At 35.5% G+C, this 13,252-nt stretch overlaps 1 protein-coding gene across 2 annotated transcripts in view; it reads right to left on the bottom strand.

The window, feature by feature from the left end:
• Positions 1–4,720: 4,720 nt before the first annotated feature.
• The window catches only part of WEE1 (WEE1 G2 checkpoint kinase), a 14,315-nt gene continuing 5,783 nt past the window's right edge, over positions 4,721–13,252 (bottom strand). For both annotated transcript variants that reach the window (XM_005911751.3, XM_070383910.1), the window contains exons 6-11: positions 11,017–11,163; positions 8,751–8,846; positions 8,578–8,663; positions 7,042–7,212; positions 6,804–6,949; positions 4,721–6,059 (exon numbers count right to left, since the gene is read on the bottom strand). In XM_005911751.3, the coding sequence (XP_005911813.2) occupies positions 5,906–6,059; positions 6,804–6,949; positions 7,042–7,212; positions 8,578–8,663; positions 8,751–8,846; positions 11,017–11,163 (800 nt within the window). In that variant the 3' untranslated portion in view covers positions 4,721–5,905. The remainder of the gene's footprint in view (positions 6,060–6,803; positions 6,950–7,041; positions 7,213–8,577; positions 8,664–8,750; positions 8,847–11,016; positions 11,164–13,252) is intronic.

Raw genomic sequence — 13,252 nt, 5'->3', positions numbered from 1 at the left:
GCAATTCAGCTGACTAAGCCCCATTTGTACTGACTACAGATGTTAAAAACATCAAACATTTTTACACTTTACTTTTTCTGATTACAAAATAAAGGCTCATTGTTTAAAATATAGAAGGTTAAGAAGTGGGAAATATGCATAATCTCACCACTCAAATGACAGCCATTGTTAGGCCTCATTCTTTTAGTGCTTAAAAAAAAAAATCCCTTACACACAATTTTGCTTCCTTTTTTTTTTCCACTTTAACATTATAACTCATACATTTCCCTCAGTCATAAAAATTCCTTGAAACTTTGCTTTAAATGGCCATATGTGGTGGTGGTTTAGTCACTAAGTTGTTCCCGACTCTGGAGACCCCATTGACGGTAGCCTTATAGTATACTCTTTATATATTTCCCTCATTTAGAAAGAATGCAGTGGAGTGGGTTAGTACTCCTCCCACGTATGTTTATTTGTCCACAGGCATTTTCAGTTCATGGGACTCTACTATTGAGACTTCAAACTGGAATTCTCCTTTCCCATTTCCTGCATTCCCCCCATCACTTTCAAATTTATCTCATCCACATTTTTCCTCTGCTCAAAGGAATTGCTATGAATTAGGCTAGTAGTTCAGCCAAACACTTTAGGCTTGAACACTGAAGCTTTGAGGCTATGTCATCTGGGAAATTTGTTTTACCTCTCTAAATATCATGTGTAAAGTGAGGATTTTGTGTAGAATTCTTATGAGGATCAATGACATTATGTATGGAAAACATTTAGCATATACCAGGTGATCAGTACATGATAGCACAACAAGATCCAAAGATTCCTCTCCAACTATTCGGCCCCCTCCTCCCTTGCCATGCATTTTCAGCCATGTTTCTTAAAAGGAATTTATGCTTGCTGTTTCTACTTGTCCATCTCCCATTTATACCTCACTGTAATCGCTTCTGCTCCCCCTCTACTGACACTGCTTGCTAAAGATTGAATAAATTTCAGATGCATTCATAGAGCTTCAAGTTGTTTCTTAATCTTTTCTGCATATAGGCACAGTCAACCAATTTCTCCTTCAAAGTTCTCTCTTGGTCTCCATGAAACTAGCTGCTGCTGCTGCTGCTGCTAAGTCACTTTACTCGTGTCCAACTCTCAGCAACCCCATGGACTGCAGCCCACCAGGCTCCTCCATCCATGGGATTTTCCAGGCAAGAGTACTGGAGTGGGGTGCCATTGCCTTCTCCACCATGACACTAGTCTTCCCAATTTTCCTAATTCTCATACTGATCCTTTCTACTCTCATTTGCTGCCTCACTCTGCCCTTTAATTAGTGTTGCCCTCAACTTTCATGTATCTGGAAAAAAAGCACAATTCTTTGCTATGAGGTCTGAGTTGGAATTCTGGCTCTCCTACTTACCAAACTGAGTTCCTGTTACTTAACTACCTGAGCCGCCATACTCTAGTCTGTGGAAAGGTAACTTCTCTCCTGGATAATCAGTCCAAATGGAGTCATTGTACACTAAGCCTACATTTCCCATGGGTGTAATGAATCAGTAGGCTTAACCTGGAATTCCAGACTTAGAAACTCATTTCCTACCTTAAGAATGTCAAAACTCAAAACAAAAAATGTGCTCTTCAAAATATTTATTAACCGTATAAAACTAAACAATATGAACTATGATATAAATGTTCCTTTGAGGCATTTTTCTTCATAGGATGGACTGGCCGAGGTTTCTTAGACTCTTAGTTTAATGAAGTTTGGACAGAACATGTGCTCTCTTGCTGGTAACTCTTCCTAGGGCATACACAGATATTTTTCCTTATTCTAGGAGACTTCTGAACTACATTGAAAATTAGGGTCATCTGCCACAAAGAAAAAAAGAGGCCTCTCAAAGTTTCTGAAAACTAAATGTTGGAAGAGGGGCAGTTTCAATGATGTCTTATGTGCGTGCGTGCTCAGTCATGTCTGACTCTGCAACCTCATGGACTGTAGCCCACTAGGCTCCTCTGTCCATGGGATTACCCAGGCAAGAATACTGGAGTGGGTTGCCATTTCCTCCTCCAGGAGATCTCCCTGACCCAGAAATCAAACCTGCATCTCATAAAAATCTACTTTGCTGAGCCTCTGAGAAACACCTAACAATACAACCAGGTTTGCGGGACAAATGTCTAGATCTGCTCACTCTGCAATGCTGACCGGTTTCAGTGATTTTTTTTTACAGTTATACAAATGCCTTCAAAACACTGAGGCAGTTTCCTCCAAATTCCTAGTTCCAGGGCTTCAATTATGATTTTCAGTGTCCAAAACAAACAAATAAATAATAAATTTTAAAAACCAATATCTAAAACACTTCCACAATTCCTTTTGATTCATCTTCTTTGCTAATTGCTTTAATTGACCTTTAATAATTTCACAAATATAAATATCTTAAGGATGCAACAACTCTGATCTGTTGGCTAAAGTCAGTGAGACGCTTTGTGGATATGAATGAGAGGAAGAAAAACTGTCAGGCAGGATGCTGCTGCTTAAGAATTGGGAGACAGTCAAAGCATTATCCAAACCCAGCTGTTATCAATTAAGTACCATTTTTTGCCCTCTGGAACAGAGTAAAAACCGAAGTTTGAGAACTGGCTCTTCAAAAGGCATTAATTTAAGGGGATTGCCTTCGATTCTTGGCAAGATAAAGGTAAGGCAACGGTGTCAACTTGTAGCCAACTGCAATATGATTCCTCCTACCCAACTGCATAGTCAATATTTTAAATATTTAATTTAAAATTTTTAATATTTAATATTTATAATTAAATTAATTATATATTATATAATATATAAGTATAATTTAAATATAATTAAATTAAATATAAAATTATTTTAATATTTAAATTTTAAAATATTTTAAATATTTTCTTCCTCACTAAAGTTAGCTTCCCAAAAAAGTAACTTTATCATTGTTAAATATCTGTCTCAAACAATAACAGACCTCTGCAATTTAAGTGATTTTTCTGGGAAGTTTCTTCAATGCTTCCATATTAGCACTTGCAGTTTTCCCCAATCCTGATGCTATGCTAACAAATTCTCATTCTATTATAAAGTGTTCAACATAGTGTTCCTAATGAAATCCCATCCCCTTGTTTCCATCCATAGGCCTCTTAGTTCAGGCCCTCCTTAATCTTACCCTGATTTAGTACAATGGCTTTGAAACCAAGCCAAACATAATTGCCATGGTCCATTCTCTAATCTGCCACCAGCATTTTCCCAACAACTGCATATCTTGCAGTTGTCCTTTGAACCATCCCTCCAACACAGCACTAAACAAATTTTATTGTCATTTTGTGTTTACATGAGTCTTCTATATTTTATCTTGAGTATCTAGTGGACAAAGACCATTTCTTTGGTCTACCAGTTATCACAAAAAAGGCACTTAATGTTAAGCATCTTACACTGAATATGAGCCCAACTCTTTTATCAGCTTTCAGATAGCCTAAGAACTCTCTTTGAAAACCAGACTTTTTTCCTACTCAATCAAATACTCTTAAACAATGAGAAAAATTTACTACAAATCTTGATGAAAAACATCTAGTTTTTTCTTTGAAGCTAGTGCACTAGAAAAATGCACCTTAATGACTTAGTGATGCTAACACCAATTATTATACTTCTTTATAGCTTTGTCCTCAGTGGCTAAAACGTATTACCTGCTCTAGCCTATGTAACTTTTTCCTGTCTCCCACACCTATCAACTTTAATATATCTACTTTTTATGTCTCTATCAACTCCTCTCACACCTCTAAATTGCGCTTAAAAGCTAAAATAATCAAGGTTTTTAGAAACGCTAATAGCAGAAATAAATGGACCCTAATGAAGAAATGATGTATGTACCCATGATGAAAAAGCACAAGGATCTTGTGACATTTTTACCTGCTAAACGGCCTTCACTACTAATTTGTCAGAAAAAGATGTGTAGAATAAGCACTGTTAATCACTTAAATTTACACTATCAATTCTAAAATCTAGTCCAGTTTAGTGAGTTAAAACCCTCCCCACTTCAAAACTCTCTTCTGGCACTCAGTTCAAATTAAAGTTATAAGTCCTATCCATTATATTAACTTAGAGCTATTTCAAACCACATTATACATTTCTAGCAGATCAAATGCATAATATCCAATGTGATATAAAGATGTTATTTATAATGACAAAAAACATTCAAGGTTGACGGGTAAATTTTTCTTAAATCTCAAAATGTAACTAATGTGGAATAAAATGAAAGTGAGTCACTCAGTTGTGTCCAACTCTTTGTGATCCCATGGACTATACAGTCCATGGACTTCTCCAGGCCAGAATACTGGAGTGGGTAGCTAGCTGTTCCCTTCTCCAAAGGATGTTCCCAACCGAAGGACAGAACCCGTCTCCTGCACTGGAGGCAGATTCTTTACCAGCTGACAGGAGGGGAGCCCAAGAATACTGGAATGGGTAGCCTATCCCTTTCTCCCCAGGGATCTTTCTGACCGAGGAATTGAACCAGGGTTTCCTGCATTGCAGGTGGAGTCTTTACCAACTGAGCTACAAGGGAAGCCCAATGTGAACTAAAGCTCATCATTAAATCATGTTTCATACTCTATCAAAAATGTGTCCTCTGTCTTTAGTACTTTAAATACATTATATTCAACATTTTAAAATGTGTTAAAAAAAATGTAGTGATAATGGAGATAAAATAGTAGAAAACAGGCACCACAAAGATTCACACAATGAAGGTAAGCTCAGAGTGACTTTTAATATGCCAATCAATGTTAATAAAACACAAGTCAAACAGACAAGTGCAAACATGTTTTAAAAGAAAATTAATAGAAAAACAACAGACAAATTCTATTTTTTTTTTTTTTTGCAGTATCTGTTAGCCAGTATTATTAGTCAAATGGCTAATCACAGATAAAATATATTTTGTGAAAAGCTTGGGATAGTCAGAAATCATTCTGCCATTTCAAACAGCTATGTACAGTATCACCAAGATTAGTTTATATACACAAATATTGAAGAGAAACCGGGCAAAACATTTAAAAACAGACTAACAATACAATCAGGTACAAAACTTGGGTGGAAGGAGAAAACATTTTTTAAAGAGTCAGAGAAGGGTATTATCAGGAAAAAAGTACAAAACCAGTAATAATTATACTACATTAATATAGCATTCCAAAGGAGGGGAGGGAGGTGCATTTCTCCAATGCACTAGCTTCAAAGTTCAAAGAAAAAAAAAGGCAAATAGCTACTTTCATCAAGAGCAGCTATATATTTCACATAATTGTTTTAAAAAGAAAGCCTATTAACAACAATGATTGTTTAATGCTACAATTTTACAGCAAAGACAAAACTAAAATAGCAGCAAATTCACAAGGCAGTACTTCCACAGAATTATCACTCCATGGTTCATGCAATGCCTACAAAGTGCTCCCAGTTGGGTATACAAGTATAATTCACAATTTAGAAAAAAAAAAAAAAAGAAATATAAGATTGACACACAGGTACATTGAAAGCTGAGGAGTACTGAGTCTCTTAGCATTCCCTTCAAAGGGAGAACAGGTATGTAATAAAGCCCTTGAGTCCTTGTACAGGTCACTACAGGAAAAGATACCTTTTATTACAATGCAACAGCAAACCATAAGCAGCACACCACCACAGTGGTTAACCCTGGACAGGCTGGTGTAACATCCAACAGTGACCGACATCCTACAGAAGACAGACTGGTAAGACCAGACAAAAGCCTGATAAAGCACTGGTCAAAATACAGCTTTCAACTGTAATTCACAAATAAGTCCTAAAAGGTACTTCAGTAAAATTACTGACACCGATTGAAAAAGGAATTGCTAACTGGATTGTAGCAGTGATTTCAACCTAGCTTCCTCTTGTCACAGTTTTTTTGGGGGGAGGTGGGTAATGAGTAGTTCAGTATATGGTAAGGCTGACAGAGCGGTTCATTTTCTTTCCAATAAGTCGAGATGTTCTATTACTCTGGGTGGTGGACCTGGTAGCCATCCGATCAGTGAAGAGTGCTCTTTCCTCAGCTGCAGCTTTTGCCATCTGGGCTTTCTTGAGTTCTCTAACAACATAAAAATAGGAAACAAGACTTTTCACCTACTGTATTAAACCCAGAAAGGGATCCTAAGAGGCCAAATACAAACTACATTATCAGTTGGGAGATTTTTGTGTGCCATCATTACTCCAAGATACAATTAAAGAGAAAAAAAAGTGAAAATCTATTTACATAAGAGACAAAAGGAGAATTCTATTTCCTCTTTATATGAACTATGCTGGCTATCAAACTAATGGCAAAATAACCTATAAGTATTTCAAGTCAGTTTTATTAGGTTAGTATAAAAATGGTAGCAATAAAGCAAATGAATTAGATAAACACTCCAACCAGTTTTCCAAAAATGTCAAAGGTCATTCAGATCAAATGTGAAAATCATCTAACCCAATTGACATTAATTTCATCCTTTCATAAAAGTAAACAGAACATTTTGAGGAGAATGTCATTTATGACAAGAGTTTGGAGAGAAAAAACTGATACCTGCTCATTTTAGCTTTTGGGACAATTTGGGCATAAGGATATCACCACTTTTGAATATATGCAGGTTTAAAAACCTTTTCAGTCCATAATTTCAAAGTTTAGAAACAATGCCAATTTATAGGTCAAATATCAAGACAGAAGTCCCCAAACTTTAACCATATAACATGCCAAGCCACTTTATTCTTCACTGATGGAAAGTATAAATCATTTCTAATTAAAATCTGAGAATAAAAATGAGAAACTAAAAAACAAAACAAAAACCCCATCACTTACTTCTGCAGAAGTGAATTTTTGAACTTTTCAGCATTCAATTCTATTCGTAATTGTTCTGCACTCTTCCTTGAAGCAGATAGTAATACTGAATGCTTTACCAGTGCCATTGCTGAAGGTCTTCTCTCTGGATCTGGATGAATCATAACCTTAAAAAGAGAAGTAATATTAACACAAAGATATGCAATTTAATAAAATATTGAACTGTGTCAATAAAGTGCTTCACATATAAAATGCTCACTTTTAGCAACTCTGTAAATTCTTGCGAAAGCACTTGTGGAATCCGAGGTAATCTACCCTGTCTAATTTCATGCCATTGGTCTCCATTTCTGGGAAGAGGCTCAGCACCAGCAGCACATACCACTGTGAGGGCAAGGGCAAAAATATCTGCTTTTGGAAGGTGAGTATAGTTCTGTAAAATTAAAGGGAAAAAAAAAGTTAAGGGAATATAAAGATTGTCAAAATAAAGTAAGATTACACCTCAATGATGATTTGGGTGAGAAATAAGACGAAATTAAAATGTCCAGTGATACATTTAAATTTAGGACATACTCAGAGAATAAGCTAAATTTGGGGAGATTATACTTTTTTTAATGACAAAGTTATATACACTCTGGGGCTTTCCTGGTAACTCAGTGGGACAGAATCCGCCTGACAATGCAGGAGACACAGGTTTAACCCCAGGGCTGGGATGATCCCCCAGAGAAGGAATGGTAACCCACTTCAGTACTCCTGCCTGGGAAATTCCACGGACAGAGGAGTCTGGCGAGCTACAGTCCATGGGGTTCCAAAGAGTAGGACATGACTTAGCGACTAAACAACAATACACTTTGGGGTGGGATGGTAAATACGTTTCTAAAAGTATTCAGGTTATTTCTAAAAGGCCTCCCCTTTATCACCAGCCTCACTCAACTCTCAGAAGAAACTTTAGCTCTCGGGGCATTCATATGAAACTACAAACATCAACAAGTTAGAAATATGCATATACATATACAACACAAATATACATAAACAGAATAGTGTCATACAATTCATTTGTTCTAGTTATTCTATTTCCATTCAAAAACGCTTATCAAGAAATATTTTACAACACTGTTTTTGAAATAGTATTATTAACTATGGGGCTTCCCAGATGGCTCAGATGGCAAAGAATCTGCCTGCAATCCAGGAGACTTGGGTTCAATCCCTGGGTCAGGAAGTTGTCCCCTGGAGAAAGAAATGGCAACCCACTCCAGTATTCTTGCCTGGAGAATTCTACGGACAGAGGAGCCTGGCGGGCTATGGTCTATGGGGTCGCAAAGAGTTGGACACAACTAAATGACTAACACATACTTTCACATTATTAACTGTATCCATACTTTATTTAATCATTCGTTTATTGCTAAATATTAACATTCTCAATTTATTTGTATATGAATATTTCTTTAAGAGAGACTCCTAGAAATAGAAATTCTGGGTAAAAGGGAATGTGACTTTAAAATGTTGACAGATGTTAACACTTTGATCTCCGAAAAGACATTGTCATTTTAAAGTTTCACCAGTAATGCGTGGAAACTTTTTTTTTACTGCAACCCCACCACTGTTGAATATGATAAATCTTTGCCTTTATTGACTTTTGCTAGATTAAATACCCCAACAAGCTAATAGTTTACACTTTCTATTCTGTATTATCTTTCTACTGGTTATTAGCTTAAAATTTCAGTACATCTGCATTTATAGTTTTCTAGCATCTGATAATAAGTGTTACAAAGCAAATGGCTTAAAGAAGAAAAACTACCTCCTGTAAAACTTCATTTGCAAGAAAACGGCTATCACCCTCTTCAACTTGTGGACTAGAGATCCTTGTTACATGTCCAAGGTCACCTAGAAGTATTGAAAAAAATACAGTCAAGAATTAAAACAAAACAGCCTCTATTTTAAGGAAATACTTTGGTTACTTTTCTTTCTTACCTATTTTAAACATAACTTTGTTGGATGCCCAGTCATCTTCATCTCCTTCTTCAGAGGCAGCATTTGGGATTGAAGTTCGAGATATGAAAATATTACCTGTCAAACAGTTATTTAGGTAAGCCATACTAACAATTAATAGAATCAAAGTTCACAAACAAGTCATACAACGAATCATTCAGAAAGCGCTTAAATATATAGACTATGTGTTCTACCCAAACCCAGTAAGAATGAAAGGGGACTGTATTTTCTAGATACAGAAAACACAGAAATGTACTTTCTGGTCTAGCACTGGTCCTTTAACACTTGAAAACCACTGCATTAGACTCTTGTCAGCTACACATTGATCTTCAGCAGTTCTAATTACTTAGAAATAATACAAAGGGCAATTAACATACTAATTCATGATGCTGCTGCTGCTAAGTCACTTCAGTCGTGTCCGACTCTGTGATGCTACTGAGGCACAAATTTTAATCTAATGCTACAAGGCTGGTGTGAAAACAAGTCATGCAGTTATTGAGTTTGGCTGACCATACAGCATCTACAACCCAAAGAGGTTTTGTGGTTCACTATTTCTACTGTACACAAACTTCTTCTTCATCTAATGCAGGTAAGGTTATATAAATATAAGTTTCAGCAGCAAACTTTATTTTAGTAGTTTTATCAATGTTTCATTCACTAGCGTCTTTTCAATTTTATTTACAGGACAACTTATTTTATGGGGATATTTGTAAATTTAAAACTTCACATGCCTTAATATTTTCAACTTTTGTACCTGTAATGTAATGGTCCCCTATGTTTGTATAACATTAAATACAAGCTATGAGTATGGGGAAACCTCAATGATCTACATTAATTGCAACCAGTTCAAACTTAATTTTTTCTTTTTGAAAATAAATGTTTTAATAAGTTGACATACAAAAATTCTTCATATAATTCATATAATTAAGTTGCGAAAAATGATTTAAATCACAGTCCATGGGGTTGCATAGAGTAGGACACGACTTAGCGTACATTAAAAAAAGAAAAGAACCTCAGTAATTCAATTTAAAAACACTCAGCCTAAAATGTTTACTTAAATCCATCAACCTTTCAGTTGGGTTTCCCTGGTGGCTCAAACGGTAAAGAATCCACCTGACAATGCCTAAAAACACCTAGCCTAAAATGTTTAACTTAAATCCCTTAAATCCCTAAAATCCTTAACTTTTTAGTTATAACTTCTAAATTAAAGGATAGAAAAAGGAAATTAGCTAAATGATGCAACGAAGCAACCAGTCGAACCCAGAAGAAAGGAAATCTGGCAAAACAAGGTCTGTATTATTATTATATAAGTAGGGGAAGAGTAAAACCTAAAAAAAGAAAATGGATTTACCCTGATGTAATGCATGGTTCTGAAATGGACGCTAGTTTGGATGAAGCAACTGCTAAGGACTTTGGTCAACTAGGAAAAATTTTAATATGACCTGGCAAGTAGATAATTATTGAAATGGAAAGGTAGAGACAGTATCTTTTTAAAAAAGTTCTAAAACAGTATGTACCTTACGACGTGACTTTTGACGAGAGGGATCTGCACTAAAATGTTAGTGTAGGATTCACTTGCATCCTTTTTTAAACGCAAAATAAAAATGCATGTACCATTTTCTTTTCTGAACAAAACAGTAATAACAATAACCCTCTTAGCCGCACCAGCATTAATTTAAAAGTACAGATCTATATAGCCTAGTACAAGAGACAGGCTTTAAACATGAGTTCTTTTAGTCTCCCCATCAGTCCCACTCTAAGACTGTGGTTCCCATAAGATGCAGAACATTTTTTTTCAGCTTTTAGCAAAAATGAGAGTATTATTTCAGATCTTTTGGTGTAACAAGGGAAGAGGTGATGGGAAATGAAACACTACTACTAAGTGGGTCAAAAATCTTTTAAAGCTAAAATGAAATGTACACACTGCTGAATTTAAAATGGATAGCCAACAAGGTCCTACCGTACAGTACAGGGAATTCTGCTCAGTGTTACGTGGCAGCCTAGATGGGAGGGGAGTTGGGGCAAGAATGGATACATGTATTTGTATGGCTGAGTCCCTTTGCTGTCCACCTGAAACTATTACAAATTGTTAATCAGCTATACTCCAGTATAAAATAAAAAGTTAAAAAAAAACTAACAATGAAAAAACATAGTAAAATGTTTTATGTTGCCATATTGTTTTAATGAAATCATTTATTCTATAAAACCCTAAAGAACATATATAGGTCAGATGATCTGTAATACTTACTAGGCTTTATATCCATGTGAACTAAAGACATTGAATGAATATACCTCAAGCCCCGGCCAACTTGTAAGAGGAGATCCTTCAACTCTGCTTCTGTAAAGTAACTCATACTTCTGTAGTTTTCACTTATGGCATCGGCTAAACTGCCACCTAACAAACACAAGAAAAGTTAGAATTTTCTTCTTTCTGAAATACCATTTTTCTTTCATCTTTACTGTATGACTAGACGCAACCAAGAAAATGACATTTTACAGGACCTATTCTCTTCAACCTGCTTGTGAAATCAAAATTGTATTTATTCTTTCACTAGCTAAAACACTCACATGTGTACAAACTATAATATAAAGTCTCTGTCTTATCAATACATACTCTAGCAACCCACCTAGTTCTCTTTCCCAGAGTAATGTTATGAATTCTTTTCAACTCCTTTTTATACAAGCAATAACACATTTTCATTATCTTGAAGATCATTCTTTATAATATACAAAGACCACTCCTTTCTTAGGTATACAAAATTCCATTGCATAATTGAATGGTAATGCACTAACCAATCCCCTAATTGATGAACATTTAAAAATGATTTCCAAGCCTTTAATACTCTTGCCTGGAGAATCCCAGGGAGGGAGGAGCCTGGTAGGCTACAGTACATGAGGTCGCAAAGAGTCGGACACGACTGAGCGACTTCACTTTCACTTTTCAATACTACAAATTATAGTCTCAGGAATTCACACATATTTTGTTATCTCCTACAAACAAACTGCTGGGTCAAATGGTATATACAGTGTACTATACACATTCATTGGGTGTATGAGACACTATTTTATTACATATAGGATAAATTCCTATAGCTGAGAGCGCCATTTCCATTTACCCTACAAAACAGTTTTGGGTTGGTTTTCACAGTATCAATGCCAAGACTTGATTGCCTCTGAAAGCTCACATAAAACACACTCAATTCCTGATTTCAAAAGGCTAATACTTAAAATCCGCTAGCATAAGGTTATGTAAATCTGGGGATTTGGAAGACAAATCTGGACGATTACACACACACACAGTCCCCTTTAGAGAAGGCTGTACCAAATCACACTTCCATGCTTAATGTACGAGAATACCTATTTTCCCACACACATAACAACAGAGTCTACAAATTTTATAAGTAAAATCCAGTATCTTAGTATAGTTTTAATTTATACCACTCTTACTATGAATAAGAACAAACCTGCTTTTATAGAATCAAACCTATCAGCTAATTTGTTTATACTTTAAAAAACTTTAAGTTTATACTTCATAAGTTTTATTAAAAACTTTGTTTATACTCTGTCTCAGAGGAAATGAGTTATGTTTAAAAAATAAACAAACCACTTCTGCTTAAAGCTTAGTTGGGAATAATAAAACCAGAAGCAAGGTAATAAAAATCTAGGTCGATGATATACTACTCAGAAAAGGAGGTCCTATAATTTGAACAAGTCTAAACAGCAAAAACATCAAATGTGCGGTAAAAATAAAAGTAAATCACACACCTGTATAGTTTAGGATTAAGTATGTTCTCCAAACTTAATTTGTACAAATCTTGAACTGTGGGAAAAAGAGAGCTCTAGAAGGGAGCAGGTCAATAAGCTTTTTGGGATATGTGAATTTGAAGTCCTAGATCAAGTTCACCAAGAAATAATATGGCTGCTTTTTAATGGGTCTAGCTACTACAGCTGGGCCAGTTTCTTCTATCTTGCTGCTGAAAGGGTAAGAAAGGTGAGAAGAGCAAACCATTCATCTGATATTTCAGGTTCTCCTGCGCTATCAATTAACATTTTTCTACACCTGCTTATCAAGAGTAGAAATTCCATCTATCACCAAATCAAGAAAACAGGCTCAAAATGCAAACAACTGTTTTCGATAAAAAATCAGTTAAGATAAAGGATATCAGTTAATCAACACTACAAATGAATGATAACCGAATCCATCCCTGTGAAACTACAGAAAAGGATCTAGCTAGGTCTATTAGAACATTTAGGGTTTATGTGGAGAAAATGGTGGAAAACGCAAACAGAAGAGCTCACAAATATATCTAGACAGCCTCATTTTCTTTCATCTAAGCAAAACATCATACAAAGAGGCTGTTCTATTTTACACAAGTTTATTTATTTTTTTAAAGATCCATATTCCTAAAGTGCTTAAGACTGCTCCAAAATAATAAATTATTTCAAAAGATTATTTTATAATCTAACCTTATTACAGGACAGGG

The sequence above is a fragment of the Bos mutus genome, chromosome 15, assembly GCF_027580195.1.
Source record: "Bos mutus isolate GX-2022 chromosome 15, NWIPB_WYAK_1.1, whole genome shotgun sequence".
NCBI lineage: Eukaryota > Metazoa > Chordata > Mammalia > Artiodactyla > Bovidae > Bos > Bos mutus.
Note: the sequence above shows the minus strand (reverse complement) of the source record. Positions and strands in the feature narration are given on the sequence as shown.